The sequence below is a fragment of the Terrapene carolina genome, unplaced genomic scaffold (genome assembly GCF_002925995.2).
Source record: "Terrapene carolina triunguis isolate 2854851 unplaced genomic scaffold, T_m_triunguis-2.0 Scaffold69, whole genome shotgun sequence".
Classification (NCBI taxonomy): Eukaryota; Metazoa; Chordata; order Testudines; family Emydidae; genus Terrapene; species Terrapene triunguis.
In genome coordinates this window covers 27,264,293-27,284,551 of record NW_020664420.1, presented here as the reverse complement: position 1 = coordinate 27,284,551, position 20,259 = coordinate 27,264,293, and the positions used below count along the sequence as shown (strand labels likewise).

The window sequence follows — 20,259 nt, the reverse complement described above, 5'->3', positions numbered from 1 at the left end:
TTTGATATCTCTTCCCCCCCCCCCCTCCCCCCGGTACTTTGGAAGTAATTTTAAATGAGAAGAAAGTAGATGAATAGAGAGGCAAGTTGTAAGAACTTCTATTTTACCTTAGTTTTACGCCTCCCTATTCTATTAACTCTAGTGTCCAGTATATGACTTTCTTCACTTGTCATGTGACCCACACATGGCTAAATAGTACCCCAACATCAGCACTGACAACATTTGAAGTATTTTTGCTTTGTTTCCACCAGCACTGCTGGAAAGAGACCAGACCAGTTGTTATATGAAAAGACTCCTTCAATCTTCTAAACTAAATAATGGAATGACTCTTACTATAGTCCAGATGTAGCACTACAACCTTGATCAGGTTATTTTCTAGACAGCAAAGTGACTTCAAGAATCTTGCCAGGTGGAGACATGGAGGAGCAGCTTTCTGAAGTTTATAATGTCTATAAGGGAGGTGGTGATGAGAGAGAGAGAGAGAGACACTGACTCTAGAATCTCTTCTCACTCCATTCAATAAGCAAAAAAGGGCATTTGGGTACTTTGACTGCTTATTTGCATGTGCACTCATATTTTGAAGAAGCGTTGCTCTCTGAGAACACATTCAGTATCTTGACAAATATCCTCAGTGATACAGAAGAGGAAGGCTATTCTTACAGTTTTTGATTTGATACTAAGTTTGACCTGTGGTATGTTTTCCACAGGAGACTTTTCCAAAAATTATCGAGAGTGCTGATTTGTGACTGGATTGATTACCTGTAGGTGTATTTGTGCCTTCTGCCATTGCATGGTGGGTATATTTGAAGTAGATTGGCACTGTAAATTTAGTAATTCAACCTCTCATACTTTTTTTTTTTTTTTTAAAACTTAGGATGGCTTCTCATACGCATTAGATAAGATTGAGCATTGTGAGTTGAGCATTGTTTGAGTAATGTGACATCTGAGCAATCAGAGAGCTTATATTCCCCTAACACTGTAATAGTGAATACATACTTGCCACAGAAAGTGAGTAGCCATTGCTGTAATGATGATGAAGGCTTGATTTGCCCTCTCCTACTAATACCAATTTATGCTTGGATGGGTCTAGGTCTGCCAGCCATTTTTATAAACTGCATTAAATAAAAATCTGTCTCCCAATCTGGTTCTAAGCATTCATAGGAAATTATCAAAGCCATAACGAGGCATATTAGCGCCTGGGGCAAGCAAACATATTTGCACCCCCTAGAGGTGGTGTGTGTGTGTGGGGGGGGGGGGGGAAGGTATGTGGGGTCACATGCCCCACCCCCAGATTTCTATCTTCCATTTAGCCACAGAGGTTTTCAAACTATTGCCTCCTGCCAGGAACCAGTGGATTGGAAGCTGGTGGGAGCTGCACAGGCCCCTGGCTTTCCGCACTGGAAGCTGGGGCGCTGGCTGACTGACTGGCAGCCCTCCCAGCTCTGCTCTCCAGGCAGGGTGGGCGGCACAATCAGCAGCCTGTTCTTGCCTCTCCCTGCCCAGCACTGCCCACTGGATCTGGCCCCTGTCCATGCAGCCTGGCTGCCATGATGACCTAGGCAATCGTTCGCTGCTGCCCTGGGGCTCCTGGCTCTGCTGCTGCTTGGTCACCAGTGCCCTGGCACTCCTGGCTCTGCTCTCCGGAGCAGTGGCAGAGCCAGGAGCACCAGGGCAGTGGCAAGTGAGCACATCGGGGAGTGTCTCATGGCAGCCAGGTTCGGAGGCCAGCTCTAGTGGGCAGCACTGGGCTCCTTTGGGAAGAGGCAAGAGCACATTAGCGTGCAGCTCAGAGCTGCCTGGGGAGCGCCCAGCTGTGGAGAGGTGGCACAGCTTGGGGAGCAGTGCAGGAAGGGTTGTCAGGCAGCCAGTCAGAGCCCCAGTTCCCACAGTGCAGAGAGCCAGGGGTCCAAGCAGGCTGGGTGGCTCCCACCAGCTTCCGATCCACCGCCTCCTGGCAGGAGGTAACAGTTTTTAAACTGTGGGACTTGCCACCCCATTTTTCTGGCCCCACAACTTTGTGCCCTGGGTGGCTGCCCCGCTCGCCCCACCCTGTTTATGGTCCTGGAAATTATGGCAATGGAGTATAATCAAGTCATGAAAAACTGATACCAGTAACATAACACCGTCTAGATAAGGCAGTATCTTTGTTTTGGTTAGTGAGACACTGTAAAGGGTGGAGAACTAACCAGAGGCAAATTCATAAAGCTAGGGCGTCTAACTTACAATTACAATTTAATTACCCTTCTGCTGACTCTGTCTCATCCAGAAACTAGAGCTTTTATTCTGAGCATTCCTAGAATGTATCTTCTTTTGCTGGAACATGTTAAAGGCAGGAAACAGTCCATGGCAACTCTTACACTTTTAATCTTCCTGTATGCTGGGGAAATTAGTTGTCTTGCAATAGATCATTGTATCTTTTTTTTGGTTTTGTTTATTTATTTTTTTTTTGGTAGACATTGCTATAGTATATTTTAAAAGTAAAAAGTAAAGCTGAAGTTTTTAAAATAAAAGAAAACTATGTAAATATTTAGAACTTCCTCCACCAAAATGCAACAATTTTAAGGTAGGTTGAACCTAAAACTCCCTACCCATTGAGACAAAAATCAGTTTTTTCTTTTCTAACTGTTTTGAGATTAGTGCACTCAAGCTTGCATTTTTGGTTTCTACTGGGTGAGGTTGTACAGCACTAAACATGACAAAATGTGGGAAGGCTATGGGCCTGGACAATATTACCAATTGAGCCATTTTAACCATTGGACCCTGAGGAGGAGGTGGTGGTGGTTGTAGTTAACTTTATTCAACTTAATTTTCCATACTGGAAGAACATCTGAGTGGAGGAAGAATACATTGGTCCCGGTCTTCAAGCATAAAGGACATATGCAAGAAAGTAGTGGTCACTGACCCATTAAATTTAATGTCATATGAAGAAATGGCTGGAAAGTATTGAGAAAAAGCTTTGGGAGGAGCTGGAGCATCAAATAAGTGACAACCAATTCAGATTTCTGCCAGGAAGGTCAACAATGGTTTACAGTGTTTGCAGCCTGAATGTTGCAGGAGAAGTACAAGGAGAATTAAAAGGAATTGCACTTAGTGTTTGTGGATTTAGAGAGAGTTTGACAGGTTTCCTAAGAAATTGTTATGGTGGTGCCTGTGGTGCAATCAGTCTGAACATGTCTCAGGCAATCATGGACATATGTGAGGGTAGCACAATAGTAGTGAGAAACAGCTGTGGCTACAGTGAAGCCTGTGAAGACTGATCCTTTACATAGACCTACCCTAAGCCCATTCCTATTTGTGATATAATGCCTACCTTAACCCAGGAGTTTAGGGGACAGGCTCCATGGAACATGCTTTTTGCTGATGTCGTTGTGCTGTGACAATAACTACGAATTGGAAAGGAACCTAGAGCTATGTAGGTCTGCATTAGAAGAAAAATGGCTTACAAATCAGCTGACAAAAAATGGAATATATGCAATACTTCATTGAGAGGGACAATGAGGAGCCAGTAAAACTAGATGGTATAGTGTTAAAATCTGTGCAACAATTTCAATATCTCGATTCAGTATTGAGCCATGATGGGCATGTGGATGTTAGGAGCCACATGAAGAGCACTTTATGTAAATAGAGGGAGTCAACGGGAGTTCTTTGTGATAAGACTATGCTGAGCAAACTAGAGAGCAAAGTTACAGATACAAGGTGCGTGAGGTGATATCTTTTATTGGATCAACGTCTGTTGGTGAGAGAGACTTTTGAGCTACGCAGAGCTCTTCTTCGGGTCTGGGAGACTTACACAGGCCTGGTCTACACTATAGAGTTCGGTTGACGTAAGGCAGCTTACGTGGACCTAATCATGTCAGTGTACACACTACAGTCTTGCTCCTGCCAATGTAAGTGCCTTACTGCACTGACATCATAACTCCACCTTCATCAGAGGGCTTATGTTGGTGTAGTTAGGGTGATGCAGTGTCCATGTAGAGAGTTACTTACCTCTGCTGTTTGGATGTCATTCTTGTCAATTTCATGGTTCCCTGCTGCAGCTGTGAAATTGACACAGGCTGGTAGGCTCCCTGCTGTGAACCCTGCACCTGCTCACAGCTCTGGCGGTCACCCCTGTCTCTGTCTGTCTGTCTGTCTCCCTGCTCCGAGCAGGGCTGCTGCCCAGAACTCCATGCACAACATCTAGGGGTTCCTCTTAACAATACAAAACAGAATCATCTTGAACTCTCACCTAGTAATTGGGGGAAAACTAAACACCAACCCATGGCACTTCTAAAAGGCTTCCCCTCTCGCCAGCACTATATCCGTTTTTAAGGAAAACTTAAAAAGTGAAAAAGGAACCCAGTATTAATTTGGAAAGCACCACCACAACCATTCGAAAGCATATGACCATGAGTATACATCCACCCAGAGTATGGTGGGCAGTGTCCTTTTGGTCTCAGTTTTTCACCTTGTAGTGTGAAAGTCCAACACACCACTCCTCTCTCTCCATTCTACCCCACTCAGAGCTGGTGTCCTTGGCCAGCAAAGACCCACAAACATCCCCCCTCCCACCTGCCTACCCCATGTGTCCCGTCCCCCCCACTCCCCCAATGACTGGAGAGGTGTTAACAGACCACTTCACCTTGAATGGTTTCTTGAAATATGTATTAACTAGTTATGCTAAACCAGTGGGTCTCAACCCAATTAGCACACTGCTGTGGCCCAGCTCAGCTGTGTGCTAAAGGCTGCCCCGCGTGGTGGGGAGGGGTTGGGGGTCGGGGTCTGGGCTGCCACTGCCCGGCCACTGTGGCCCAGGTAACACATTGTGGGCTGCATATGCCCACATTGTGCAGCTCACAATGATAAATAAGTTGAGAATCACTGTGCTAAACAATCTACTCCACCTTGTATTTAGCTGTGACACCGTGTAAGTTTCACAGACCTGACGAAGAGCTCTGTAGAGACTGTAAGCTCAAAAGCTTGTCTCTCTCACTAACAGAAGTTGGTCCAATAAAAGATGTTACCTCACCCACCTTGTATCCCTATGCTGGAACTGACACTGCTACAACAACACTGCATAAAGAGCAAAGTGTAAGATGATTAGGCCTGCCATAATGTGTGGGTTGGAATGCTGGGCAATGAGGAGGAGAGAACAACACTACTTCATGTTGTCACAATGAGAGTGCTTAAGTGGATGCTGGGTAAGATGAACTGGTCAGCTATACAATGAAATGGTACGAGCCATGATGCTGATACTTCCTCAGCTTTTCTGTGATGGGGTGTAGTATGTGACATGATGAGATGTGGTGGCCAAAGAGGACAAAGACCACAAGGAAGATGTAGAGAAAAGTGGTTCAAGATGCTGAAGGAGGACATGAAGAAGGCTGGTGTCAGTTTGGAAGCCACACTGGACAATATATATAGTTGAACAAGAGCCACCAAGTAGGGTTTGATGGGAGAAGGCAAAGAAGATTTGGATGAGTTTCTACATGGGTTTTCTCAGTATCTGGAAGAATTGCTTATTAAAAATTAAATGACCTTCAGATACTGACCGCTCTCGTTCCTCAGAACTCTTGTCTGGAACAGATTACTCCATAGTTCATCTAACTTGGCTGCCAGGCTTTATGCCACCTGAAGATCTGAGGTATGTGCTTCCCACTATGGTGTGGCTGCGGACAATTAAAATTAAAGTACTCTTAACATGACTAGGATAAAAATACACTTTAACACTTAATAAAGACTAGGGCCTGCAAGTTAATATATTATCTGCTTTTTATTTTAATAGCACCCAAAAGCGTGCTAATATCTCCTAATATGGACAAGCTTGCAAAGAAAGGGCCGTATCCTGCAGATACTTATGTACCTGAATAAATAGACATGCACAAATCTTATGGGACTGTTGGTGAGAATAAAATTACTTTCATGCATATTCTATATATGCATCAGGGTGTAATTGCAGATAAGATATGAGAGGAGGGAGGAGTAAGGGAAACATCCAGTAAGACAGTCTGGGTACTTGGTTACTAGTGCACAGCATGATGAAGCAAAAAAATTGACACACAATGAATAATTGCCTACAAGAAACTTGCCATTGCTGAAGTGGGTTCTTGAGGAGGGAGTATAGCTTTGGAGACTGCCTCAAGGAGGGTGTTCATGCATAGGCTGTGACAATGAAGAGAATGAAAATGACTTTGGGAGAAGTGGCCAAATGGTGCATTCTGGCTGCCCTCCTAGGTGGGATGTAGAGTGTGTGGGTGGGCATACAGAAAGACCAAAGTGCATCTGTAGAGAGAGAGAGTGTGTTTCATAGGGACCCGAAAATGGTGACACACAGCTTGCACGTAACACATTGGAGAAGGGGGAGCCATTGCAGCAATTCAAATGGATTTGTGTATGATGATGATGTCAAATATAGTCTGTCTGCATTTGAGTTTGTAATCCCCTTAACTTGGAGTTGTGTTTTGTCTCCCTTCTCGTTAACGCCTACAAATGATTCTGGGGGCAGGGATGCATTCTAATGAAGCTAAACAGGTGGTAAATTCCACTGAATCTTGTTGGGTTTTGGTTGCTTCACAAAAACTAGAGCATCTATAACATTTTGATGTGAATTAAATGCCATGGTATAGCTGTGTTTGTCCCAGGAAATGAGACAAGATAGATGATGATGTAATATCTTTTATTGAATCAACTTGCGTTGCTGGAATGGACGAGTTTTTTAGCTTCACAAAGCTCTTCCTCAGGTCTGGAGAAAGTAACTAGAACCTCTGCTAATTAACTGCATGCTCAACATGTTAAGTCTTACACTTGTGCTCTGTTACATTTTAACCTGTGCTGTATTTTCTCTTAGGGTTTTGCACACATGTCACTTTCAGCTGCTAGTCACTAACCAAAACAATAAGGTCAACATGGCTCATAGCCCATAAGCAATTTAGATTTTTGTGAAGGATGGTGCATGGTAGAAAGTTCAAGGCTATAGTGATAGAAAAACCTGACCCGAGACAGCTGAGTGGTGGTGGTTATGTATGGCAGTAGACGCATAAGAACTAAGCTTTTACCTTTTTGGAAGGCCTGTTTTGAATATTAACCAATAGCTCATGCTCCAAAGACAAACCTTTCACCCTTGCAATACAGCTAGCCAACTCTACAATTCTGTATGCAGGCCTGGAGATTGTTTTCCCCTGTGACCTCCTGGTTTATATCTTGAATTATATGGGAGGAGACCAGAAATAAATCTGCCTATAAGCAACCCGACTTATACTTTTTTCTTTAGGTAATGAGATTGCTACTCTACTACATCTTCAAGTCTTTTGCTTAGAGCAGCAAAGGTTTGGGGGTGGGCCCTAGGTTGCATCCATACACTTGCTATGCTGGTGATCTAGGAGATCCCAGGATAGCTGTTGGTTATAGACAAGAAAATATCTACCCTGCTAAAATACAGCTCTTCACTGAATCTCTGCGATGCATACAGAAGATGAAATGGCACAGTTATTTCTCTTTTGATGTATATATTCTTATCTTAGACTTTGGGGTTTGATCTAATTAATAGGAGTAAAGGGGTGGTGTGTGGGGGCGGAAGAGCATGGTTTTGAGTAATGATGTAGTCAGTGGGGAGGCAAGAGGCTTGGTCTTTGACAATGTTGGCTTACAGTTATTACTTGAGTGCTTGATTTAGTATTTGTCTCAATGCCATTATTTGCTTGAATCTTGCGGGTGTTTCCTGTTGACTAGAGTACTGATAAGCTCAGTGTTGTACAGAACATGCACTAGACAAGGTCCCATAGCTTTGTTAGGATGCTTGGATACCACTGTGATAATCACAGAACTACTTGGTTAGGTAGATGGAAAGACATTATCTCAGACAGACCTCTTTAAGGCAGTACTTTTTTTTTTTAGCATCAACGTTCAGGAATATGTTCATTATTAGCATCCCTCCTTGTGTTTTTTTGCTTCCCTGTTCTCGTAAGCAGCACTCTCTCCTCTGTAACCTGCATGAGGGACTGTAGTTTGCTGCAGTGAGCAAAATTCTTAAATCAATATATTGGCCACTTAAACAAATATTCTTCACTATGAACTTAATGACTTCTCTAGCACAAAGTGTGTCTGTGTGGGGTGGGGGCCGAGAGGCTTCCAATCTTCTACCCCCAGCCACATAACTTTGCTCTCTTCCAATTTTCTGTTGTTGGCTTCTTTTCCCATTCTTCTTCTGCCCCTCCCATGCCTACCTGCTGGAGATGTCCGTTTCCTCCTTCTGGGCCCTTACAGAGGGATTGGATTCAGAGTAGCAGCTGTGTTAGTCTGTATCCGCAAAAAGAACAGGAGTACTTGTGGCACCTTAGAGACTAACAAATTTATATATGCATCCGAAGAAGTGGGTTGTAGCCCACGAAAGCTTATGCTCTAATAAATTTGTCTCTAAGGTGCCACAAGTACTCCTGTTCTTTTTTTAGAGGGATTGGAGGTTCCTTCCCCCTCTCACAGAGGAGGAATGTTTCTCTTGGCAGGGGTGGCAAAGTTCTTCTTCCTCTCTGATTGGAAGACTGGGAGATGTCTGACAGAAAATTCCCTCCACTACTTCATTCCTTCATGGTGAGGGTACTGAAGAGCAGGATTGCTGCTGACCTGATCTGTTGCCTCATGCTAGATTAGAACATCTGTTGTAAGTGCTGCTTGGAGTCTTGGTCACAGCTTTGTACTGAGAAACATCCAAAATGGAGCACAGAATAAAGTGCTCTCACGGCACCAACTGGGGAATCACTAGGCCTTCACCTGGGAAAGGGGAGAATTAACCTACCTCTATTTTTCATTTGTCCAGTTTATTAGTTTCATCTTTAATTTCCATTGCTTAATCTCTTCTCTCTCCCGCCACTCCCAGATTCCAATGCATCCGATTTTGGGGATTATTTTACTACTTGCTGTTTTACATACTGGAAGAAGAAATAGTTTATATCCCCAGACAGCTAAAGGAACTAGGGTGACTTAGTGTTCTTGAATTTGAAGTACTCCTATTCTGAACCTTTGTAGAGCTAGCTGATCAAAGAACTAAACCTAGTAAAAATGCCACCCCGGGCTTTTGAAATGACTCCCTAAGCTTCTGCACACCTCTGACCAGGCAATTTCTGTAGATCATATAATTAAGGTGATTTAAAGGTGTTCTTTAAAAAAAATATGGATGGGGAATAAATGTTGACTCCTGAAGGCTTACAGCACAGACAGTGACCATGTTTGTTCCAGGGCTCTATCCAGTATGCATGAACTGGGGAAAGCATGTGTAAAAGCATTCTCCCCTCCGCTTCCCCCACCCCCCAGCTGCTTTACTTCCCCTCAACCTCCCTGCTTTGGTGAAAATGAAATGAAACAATTTGCACTCTCTGGAGTTGGGGACCTGGCCAGAGAATAAAGGGCCAGTTGTACCTTGCTTAAAAGTAGGATCAGGGCTGAAGAGGCACACTGGACAACTTAACAGATGCCTCAAAACTGTTTAAAGAGTCCTATTTTTGGAATATTTTATACTGGATACACAGCCAGTACACTGGTGAGGGTGGAGGGAAATTCTGATTATTATGTCCTTCTATGCGCTTATGAACATGTCTGGTGGCAATTTTCAGCTAAGGGCCATGAAGCCTAGAAAGCAGCCTTTGGTAAAAAAAACAAAAAAACAAACCTATAACCTTCTGACTTGCTGCATGTTTTACTCTTTCCTTTTGAGCACTTATTTCTCTCTGACGGAAAATGCTTGGGGATAGTCTTTCTGATTAAAATTTCTGAATTTTCCTGTGTAATATTTTAATTTTATTCCTTTTGCTAGCGGGCCTGCCTTTTGCAATTCTCACTGCGAGGCATATCCCCTTCAAGAGAGGAGTTTTCTGTAATGATGAATCTATCCAGTACCCTATCAAAGATGACACCATTTCTTATGAATTGTTAGCAGGAATAATTGTTCCGTTCAATGTAATCATTGTAAGTTAAACCTATTTTTCTCCATTACATTCAATTTTAGTAGGTGGGAGTGGGGGGTATAAATGATTTACTACTAGATTAATATATTGGTAAAGCAGTGCATTCTTCTTAAAAACAAGGACAAACCCCTCTGTCCTTACTCCAAGTGGAGTTAGAGTAACGTAAGTGTTTGGGTCAGGGTACCTAAAAGGTTTCTTATTGGCCCCAATTAATACATTCCATCAGAGCGTGAACACCTTGGCATGACAGTGGCATACATATTTTGATTATAGATGTCTTATTCACATTTGAGGCATTGCGGGACTAATGGCTCCTTTTCCTAGTTACAAATATACACCTCTACCCCGATATAACGTGACCCGGTATAATACGAATTCGGATATAACGCGGTAAAGCAGCGCGCCGGGCGGGCGGGGCCGCGCGCTCTGGCGGATCAAAGCAAGTTCAATATAACGCGGTTTCTCCTATAACGCGGTAAGATTTTTTTTTTTTTGACTCCCAAGGACAGCGTTATATCGGGGTAGAGGTGTACATCTTAAACCAGAAAGTAAAATGTACTGCAACCTTGTATGTTCTCTGAGAGTGTCTCTAAAATATAAGAGCTTGGGACAACTGCTTCAATTTAAGTAGTAATTTGCCACCCAATAGTCTGATACTTCCATATAGAGAAACAAAGCTGTAAATTCTGACTTCTGAAGAGTAGAACACAGTGGCTACCAGTCAGAATTGATTGCAAACAGTAGCTTGTAGAATATGTATAACTTAATTTACACCAAATAAGCAGGATGGGTGAATAAGAGTGGGTTCTTCAAGTACTATTACATTGGGTATTTTGTTTACATCAAGGATAAAATTTGGCTTGGTGCAAAAGACTACCATCAGCATCAATAGTTATAACCTTGGTTATAGTTAATGCTGCCTGCTCTAGAAGCAGTTCAAGGCTTTTAACAGTTTTAAAGCAAGGATCGTGGAACTCCCTTAAATTTTTTGTCCAACTTTAACGTGGCTGTATAGTCGCGGCACCAGGGCTGGGACAGAGGTCTCCCAGCTCTGTAAAAAACCCACCCCTACGAGGGGAGTAGCTCCCAGCGCTGTCTATACTGCCACTTTACACGCTGAAACTTTCAGCACTTGGGGTGTTTTTTCACACCCCTGCACGAGAAAGTTGCAGCACTGTAAACTGGCAGTGTAGACAAGGCCGTAACAATTGGCTGAACAAGAAGTAGGACTGAGTGGACTTGTAGGCTCTAAAGTTTTACATTGTTTTGTTTTTGAGTGCAGTTTGTAACAAAAAAAATCTACATTTCTAAGTTACGCTTTCACGATAAAGAGATTGCACTACGGAACTTTTATGAGGTGAATTGAAAAATACTATTTCTTTTATCATTTTTACAGTGCAAATATTTGTAATAAAAATAATATAAAGTGAGCACTGTACACTTTGTATTCTGTGTTGTAATAGAAATCAATATATTTAAAAATGTAGGAAAACATCCAAAAAAATTTAATAATTGTCAATTGGTATTCTATTGTTTAACTGTGTGATTAATTGCGATTAATTTTTTTAGTTAATCATGTGAGTTAACTGTGATCGACAGCCCTAGTCTTTTTGTTCCTCTGTAAAGCACAAGTGTGTTCTTGAAATGCTTAAATTAAAAACTGCCTATATCTGAGGTGCTCGAAGTTAAAATCTGAAAGGTTACAGATAAATATAAAGCTTATAATTGTGAAACTCAGTTTTTTGGGGGGTTGATAGATTTTTAAAGGCAAAAGGGACCCATTATGATCATTTAGGCCTTGGCTACATTTGCGAGTTACAGCGCGATAAAGCAGCCCCGGGCACCCTAGCTCACTCCCCATCCACACTGGCAAGGCACGTAGAACGGTTTGACTCCGCAGCTACAGTGCTGCTGGTACTGCACCTCGGCGAGTAGAATAACGTTTGCTGCGCCCCCGCTGGAGCGCCGTGGTGCCAGTGTGAACGAGGTGTTGCGTTACTGCGCTGCGATCAGCCTCCGGAAATGTCCCATAATCCCCTTAAGTCAAGTGGCCACTCTTGTCATTATTGTGAAATCGGCCGCAGGAATGCGGAAATGCCCTTTTAAAGCTCCCTTTGGGAGAAGCCGGCTGCTTATCAGCTCCGCAAAAAAGCAAACATTTACTGTTTGCTTTGAATGAGTGAGAGAGAGGCAGGGAGGAGGGGGGCCTGAACTTAAAAGACAGCATGCTGACACACTCTCAGCACCCCAAAAACCCACTCTCCCCCCACATACACACAACACATTCCACCCCACCCCCCATTTGAAAAGCACGTTGCAGTCACTTGCATGCTGGGATAGCTGCCCATAATGCACTGCTCCCAATGCTGCTGCAAGTGCTGCAAATGGGGCCATGCCAGTGCGCTTGAAGCTGTCAGTGTGGACAGACTGCAGCACTTTCCCTACTGCGCTCTACGAAGGCGGGTTTAACTCACAACGCTCTACATCTGCAAGTGTAGCCATTCCCTAAGTTTTATAGCGTACATAACACAGGCCATAGAGTTCACCCAGATTCCTGCATAAAACGTTACTTGTAGTTGCCCCAGCACACTTTTTTTGTAATATAAAGATCTCCAATCTTCATCTTTAAGCTAAGTGTCAGAGCTGGGACTAGTAGCCAGGGCTGCCATGTCCCAGTCCAGCACCTTATCCCCTGGACCTTTCCTGCTGCTCTAGGAGCAGACCTCCTTGAGTATGGGACCACTCCGTGCTTAACTTTAAACATGTGCGTTTGTGGGAGGTGTTTTTGGGGGGGATGAGCCAGTTGATGAGGAGGACTTCTGGCCACAGATAAAACGTCAACATTTCTGAAAATGAAGTGCTCATAACTCCTCCTTTTCAAATAACTAGGAAAACTCTATGCTAATAGTAAACTGGCAAACTTGTAAAGCAGCAGGTTTTTTCTGATGTCAGCAGCCATCTTATAAGGGGGTGAACAGACTTCCCACCAGATTTTTTTTAAAAGCAGGCTTAGCAGGAGGAAGCACTAATGTTAAAAACAAATGATGGTGTCTTGGTTTTTTTTCTGGTTCTGTTAATTTCTGCTCAGACTGTGTACACCACTTACTAAAGGAGGAAAGTGGGTCCAGGGCCCTGCTCTGATTTCTCTTTACACTGATGTAGCCCCATTGACTTCAGTGGGGTTCTAGTTCTCGGCAGGATGAGATCAGAATCACAGCCAGTGTCCACAATAAGATAACCTTTACTTGCTTTCACAAATAAAGTCACTTCTTGGCAGCCACTGCCACCGGCTGTTCAAGAACTGCTAATTGTAATTAATTTTTTTTTTTTCATATGCAACTTGTTGACTGTGTGAGGAGAAACTTTTCACTAAGAGCTTTCAAAACCCTGACCTCTGTTTTGCTGGTGTAAATCGAAGTAACTCCTTTGATTTTAATGTCTTTTAGTGGTACAGGGAACAGAATTTGAGCTGCCAGCACAAAGCAAAATGAATACAGCTTTCATAACTGGAGTGCCTTTGTGTGCTTGTATGTAATACACCCTGTGCTTCGCTTCCTCTTCCCCATGGGCCCTCTGTGCCCCATGCTCACATACTTTCACACAAAGGCCCCCAGTCAGTCACCATCCTTCCAGATGAAGATGGGATCTCTGAGGGTCTGATCCAGCACCCATTTGAGTCAATGGAGAGGTTCCCAATTGACTTCAGTGGTCATTTGGATCAGTCCCCTAAACAGCACTACTGGGCCTTTCTTTACTGGGTCCCAGAATCAGTCAGGTTCTCAAGTATGTGTCTAACTTCTAGCATAGGAGTAGTCCCATTTCTGAAGTTAGACACTTGCTTAAGTACATTGCTGAAGTGGGGCCTGTTTAGGGAAATGCTGCTTAGCATTTCCAGCCCAGGACAACCAGACAGCAAGACATCAAGTCTGGGATTTGCAATAATGCTTTACTTGTATTATAGCAATTTTAAATATATTTTCTTTTAAAGGGTGATACTACTACAATAGTAATGTAATTGGCTTCTGAAATATTGGGGCTACAATTCACAGATGGTAAAATGTGAGGGAAGAGACAGGTATGGCTTAGTACCTTTTACACAGAGAACAGTCTTGCAACTGAACAACCTATTTATAAAGAATTTTTAAAATTATGGGTAGAGTAATGTGAGCCACAAGACTAAGTCCACTTACATCTTACTGAATATCTTCCACCCAGGGGTCTGTGTTTTGATTTGGTGGTGTGGGTGAGGATGGCATGTGACTGTGTGCACTGCAGCAAGATTGATAGAGACTCCTTCTTCCCCACCTATCTATCCCCCAGGCTGTTGACTATCTTGTTCCACAGTAGTGGATAGCACCTGTCCTACCGGATAGATTGTAGGAAAGAGGTTGTTAACTTTTTAGTTGTGCTAAAAGTAACATTTCGCATTCAGTGAGTTCACTAAGTGTATGTTGACATAACTGTGCAGCTACAGCTGTGCTGCTACAGCCGTGCTGCTACAGCCGCACTGCTAAAAGGCACGCAGTGTAGCCACTGTTTGCCAGCAGGGGAGAGCTCTCCTGCTGACAAAGCACTGTTCACACTAGCGCTTTTCGTTGGCAAAATTTTTATTGTTTGGGGAGGTAGGGGAGTGGGTTTCACACACCTGAACAACAAGTTTTGTCGTTCAGGTTCCAGTGTTGACAAAGCCTAACTTACATTTTGCTCTGATGCTGAGTGTAAAAATTCAGTCCTATATACGTGGTTGATGATCCATTGCCTTACAGCTTGTAGCTACTTACTTTTTTACAGATGTAAGTGTAAATCAGAGTGGCAGCATTTTACAGTTATTTTGCACAGGTCTAAACAACTAGAACAATACTGTGTTTTGTTAATTAGCGTCATTCAAACTATTTTCAGTCATTTCTAAACAGCTTTTCCATATGTGCATGGAAGGGGAAAAAACCTTCCCATTACGTTAGTTGCCTTAGTGGGATGGGTCTCTTTTGTTCATGGGACTCTTTTTTTTTTTTTTTCTTCCTAATAGGTTGACTGATGATTCAAATCCAACATTTCTGCTTCTTTCTCCCCAGTAACTGTGTATATAATGACATTGGATTAAATAGTTTTATACTTATAACAAAATTACTTTTTACCCATTTCCCACAAGAGACTGAAGTGAAGGGAGAAAACACTGAAAACCTCTTGGTTTTATGAACACACAAGAGAATAATCTTTGTTCTACCACTACGATGCCAAAAATAGAAAAAATTCAGACGCACGAAGCATTCTCCTCAATTATTTTTATTAAAACTTAGCTTCCTAGAGGAAACCGGTCTTTAAAGATTCTGTTTAACTGAGAAATAGGAGGTTCCCAATTTACAGAATTGGCCTTTAGCACCTCTGGCACCAGTATTCAGCCTTTTCAATTAAGGTTGTGACTTCTGAAAACCATGCTTCTGGCACAGCTGATAAATTCTATTCAGAAGAAGGCTAAGAATGAACGGAAAGTTTACTTAAAATTAAATGTCTCTTGGGAAGGGGCTACTCATCAAATTGAGTGTGAAGTAGTGTGGGAAAGGTGGGTTTTTTTTATTTTCTCTGAGAAAAAGACTCTATTAAAACCATCACAATTACAACTGAATATAAGGCAGAGAATGAGAACAAACTATCCTGTTTACATGAAAGCTGTTTAAAATTATGTTGGCTCAGCCATTGGAATTTATACTTCTGAGTGACTCCCAGAAAATCTTTGTTGCTTCCCCCAGCTTAACAACTGTACAAGATTTAAAACAGGAAATTACACAAACATTGATGTAGTTGAGACTTATGACAACTGTTTTTTTTTTTTTTTTTTCCCTCTCGAAGGAGAAATAGGTGTGTTTCTCTATTTAACTTGTCTTTATCTCTGTTTTTCAGATAATCGTAGGAGAAGGCCTGTCTGTCTATTATAACTGTTTGCACTCGAATTCGTTTGTCAGAAATAACTACATAGCCACTATTTACAAAGCCATTGGGACCTTCATTTTTGGTGCGGCGGCTAGCCAATCCCTGACGGACATTGCCAAGTACTCCATAGGTAGACTGCGACCCCACTTCCTGGCTATATGCCAACCAGATTGGACACGAGTCAACTGCAGTCTAGGTTACATTGAAAACTTCCCATGTCAAGGAGACAAAGTACAAGTTAATGAGGGAAGGTGAGTAAGCTAATGTACTTTGGTCTTGAAGGATATTATCTTGTATTGTAAATCCCTGGAGACAATGAGTGTTTGATGGATTGATTTCTCCTATTACATGCTCCATGAGTCCACTGGAATGGATTTAGTGATCTAATAGACATACAGTGAACCTCAAAGCACATGCTCAGGCACTAGACTATCTTCTTTTTTTATCTCTCCTCCTCTTTCCCCTAAAATCACAAATTTATTCTTTATAAGCTATAGGATGGGGTCGGCAACCTTTCAGAACTGGTGTGCCAAGTCTTCATTTATTCGCTGTAATTTAAGGTTTTGCATGCCAGTAATACATTTTACGTTTTCAGGGGCCACGGATGGAACTCCAGACTAGCAGCGGGCTGAGTGGGGCCGGGACCCCAGGCCGGCAGCAGGCTGAGCCGCTCAGCCCGCTGCCGGCCTGGGGTTCCGTCCGCCAGCTCCTGCCAGCCTGGGGTCCTGGCCGCCAGCCCTGCTCAGCCCGGTGCCAGGCTGGCAGTGGCTGAGCAGGGCCGGCGGCTGGGACCCCATGCTGGCAGCAGCGTGCCACTGTAAATCAGCTTGCATGCTGCCTTTGGCACGTGTGCCATAGGTTGCCGACCCCTGCTATAGGAACAGGACTTCAGCTTATACACAAACCACTGTTTTCAGTTGTTTCCTTCATCAATTTTGGGTGACCAGAAATGTGCACCAGCCCTTTAAATTGGTAGTTTTGGGGGCAATCAAATAAGATCCATTTGGAAAGGAAACCACTGTATATTCTTCCTGAATGAATAACTAAGTCTGAAAGCTGCCTTCTCAAGCTTTTCTGGGGCGACTTTAAGGAAGGGAGAAAAATTGATTCATATTTAAAATAGAAGAATAAGTTAATCAAAAACAGATGTCTCTGTATAAAATATGCAACAGGCAAGAGGATAGTGTTGTGTGCATTTTGTCCATTATCAAGCCCAAATAACTATTTTTAACAAACATTTAATATCCAGTGAAACTAAGGCAAAAAGGGAAACAAATTAATAGAAACAGATGTGCTGTGACCTGCTTCAAAAGTGACCCGTACTTGTTCCCCCTCCTCCCCTGTGTCCTGTAATCTGACATCTGTCTGAGGAATGTCCTCAAACATAGCCAATAATGTTAAGTGTTGAAATTTTAGATTTAGTTTGAAGTATTTTTCAGAATAAACAATCCTGGTATTAAAATGGTTCAAACTCCCAGCAAGTTTTTTGTTCTATATACTTGGAATGCTTGCAGTTAGGGAACTTCACTAACTGACTTCCCTTTTTAAAAATCAAACAAACAAACAAAAAAACTGTAAAGTTGTTTAATAGGGAGAATTTCTTCAGATTGAAGAACTTCTACATCTCTTTAGTTCCATCATTCCACTTCTGCATTAGCCAGCTTTCCCAAAATCGCAGTCCCCTTCAGAGCTCTTATAATACCCATAAGGTCCCCTTATAACCGGGGAAAAGTGTAGTGACTTGAATACATTTGGGGCCAGGTTCTGCCCTTTGACACATGCACAACATCCATTAAAGTCCCTGGAAGCTGTACGCACATTAGACAATAGTACTTGGTCCCTGACTTGGAAAATTGTTTTTGTCTATCACAAACAAAATTTATAATAGTATGAACAGCACTTCATTAAATACATACTCCATAGATAAACCGCAGCTTTCTCTGTTGAGTGAGTTGTAGAGAAGATGACTTTTTTGCTTTATATTCAGGGCTGTTTTTTTTTCCTGATTGTCTTTGGCCACAATATAATCAATCTTTGTTTAGTTAGCTCGAGTTCATTCAGACCATAGTTCTTGGACAGGCTTCTCTCTTGTGAGTAGCTGTGTTTAGTCAGAATACCCATTCTTAAACGATCACCCCAATATCTCCTTCCAGAAAGGTAAGTCTATTTGTGGGGGTGTGGGTGTGGGCATCAAGTACTTCCTCCATGACTGCCTACTTCAGGCAGGGAAAAGGCACCAAAATCCCATTTTCATTAAAATCTTTGTCTTTGAAACTTTTTATAAGGCATTGGCGTCTTTTCCAGGAACACTGACTAAACAACTTTTCCATAGAACCCTGACTTACACTAGAAGTAGCTTAAACAGCAGGAATAATTTAAAAGGAATTGCCTTTTTCTTCTGCCCAAGGGTAGTTTTTGAGTATGTGTATTTGTATTTAACTTTGTTACAAAGGACAATAAAACGGAGGAATTGAAGCATCTTGAGGTTAAATGGGAGCAGAAGCAAGATCTTGGCAGTATGGTATCATGTCAGCTTTGCTTTAGTTAAATACAAAACTAAAAAATTGCAACAGCCAAAAATTAAGTCTCAGGTTCATATCAAACAAGGGAAAGTAAGTGATATATATGTAATGTGTAGGCTCTGCAAGCTCACTTTTTCTCTAGACCAGTTTTGTCCTTCATATGACTTTCCTCAACTTGAGCTATTTTTGTCTGTAGTTGTAACATTTGACCATTGTTGCTCAAAATAAGATTTGTTACATGGGGCACTTACTTTTGGTATTATACATCTATACAGAAAAACAGATGGGTTGTGTTTGAAACTTAGACTTAGAACTCTGGTGTCTTTCCAAGTGTGGGGGGGGGGAGGGAGGAGAAGCTGCACAGACTCCGCCTATTGAAGGAGAATGTACTAAGGGTTTAGTTGCATTCAGCACAGACCAGGGTCTAAATGCCGCTTTGGTATCACTCCATTGACTACTTCAGTGGGGTTTGCTCAGACAGTGGCTGAACTGGCCTCTCCTTTGAGAAATCGCACTTGAGTGGGGTGGTTTGTTTCTCCCTTCACTCTTCTCAAACTGTCTTAGATTGACATCTTCATGGGGGAGGGAAGGGGGAGATGCAGAATTAGCTGAGTTGATTGTAGTGCATAAAAGCCCATCTAATCTGGATTCTGTGTGTCTTGGAGTTGGGTGGATGGTCTAGTGGTTATGGCACTAGCCTAGGATTTAGGAAACCTGGATTCAAGTCCCTGTTCTGCCATGGATTTCATTTCCTCTGAACTTGGTGTCTCTGTGCCTCGGTATCCCTATTTTACAGATTGGGGGAAATAGCACTTCCTTACCTCATAGGAGTATTGTGAGAATAAATACATTAAAGTTTGAAGAGCTCAGATACTATGGTACTGGGGGGGGGGTGTAAAAGTACTTAAAATAGATTAGTGTGGAAAAATAAAAGAATCTGTTAAATATCTAAAGATTTTGATCTTGAAATATTTGTAGCCTATGGCTAGCATTCAGGAATCTTGGCTTACCTCATCATTCCATCCCCATTTTCTCAGGAACCATGTCATTATGAACCCTTAAAAGCTATTTTCAGAAGTGTGTGTGTGTGTGTGTGTGTGTCTCCCATCCAGTACAAGATATCAGTGTAACTGCAGGTATTTTCTCCATTAACCCAGGTCCTGGGAACCCTACTTAGCTTCACCCTGATACCTCATAATGAGATACAAGGCCAAATCTTAAGTCAACTATACGTTTGCACATACACCTTCTTGTGTATGCCAGTGGCATGGGGGAGCAGGCAGGTTTGGGCTCCCCTTGTTGAATCATGGTTGCTACTGAATTACTTAATTCTAAAACTACAGTCTGCTTCCTACATAGTTTTTTAATGAATTTATAAACTCTCCATTTTAAACAATGGAACCAATGGCCTGCAGGCATATGTGCACCAGTGTTGTTGCAGTTCATGCACAAATGGTCAGTCATGGACCTAGGTATAGGCATTTGTGGGGGCCAGTAACCTTAAAAATCAGATCCTAACAAGTCACTAAAGCATATGTCTACGCAACAGCAGCTCAGCTATGGCGCTGCAGGTGCGCCACCGTAACACCATAGTGAAGATGCTTCCATCCATGTAGTTAATCCACCTCTCGAGCAATGGTAGCTAGATTGACAGAAGAATTCTTCCATTGACCTACTTGTGTCTACACAAGTGTAGACCAGGCCTAAGACTTATAAAAGCCCGACTTGCACTCACCTCTGTGGTGATTAGACACACAAACATAGCCATGTGAATTGACCTACGCTCTGTAGAAATTTGCTGCTGTATGCTCTAGCTAAGTGAGTGACTGAAATACCAAGTCTTGGGGCTGTCTGTGCTTGTGAGGTTTGTGGTC

General features: G+C 42.5%; 1 protein-coding gene across 2 annotated transcripts in view; it reads left to right on the top strand.

Moving 5' to 3' along the window:
* The window catches only part of PLPP1 (phospholipid phosphatase 1), a 120,909-nt gene that overhangs the window by 35,929 nt on the left and 64,721 nt on the right, over window positions 1–20,259 (top strand). The window contains exons 2-3 of one of the 2 annotated variants that reach the window (XM_026649093.2): window positions 9,785–9,936; window positions 15,834–16,114. In XM_026649093.2, coding sequence (XP_026504878.1) covers window positions 9,785–9,936; window positions 15,834–16,114 — 433 coding nt within the window. The remainder of the gene's footprint in view (window positions 1–9,784; window positions 9,937–15,833; window positions 16,115–20,259) is intronic. The other variant, XM_026649092.2, reaches the window with a different exon arrangement.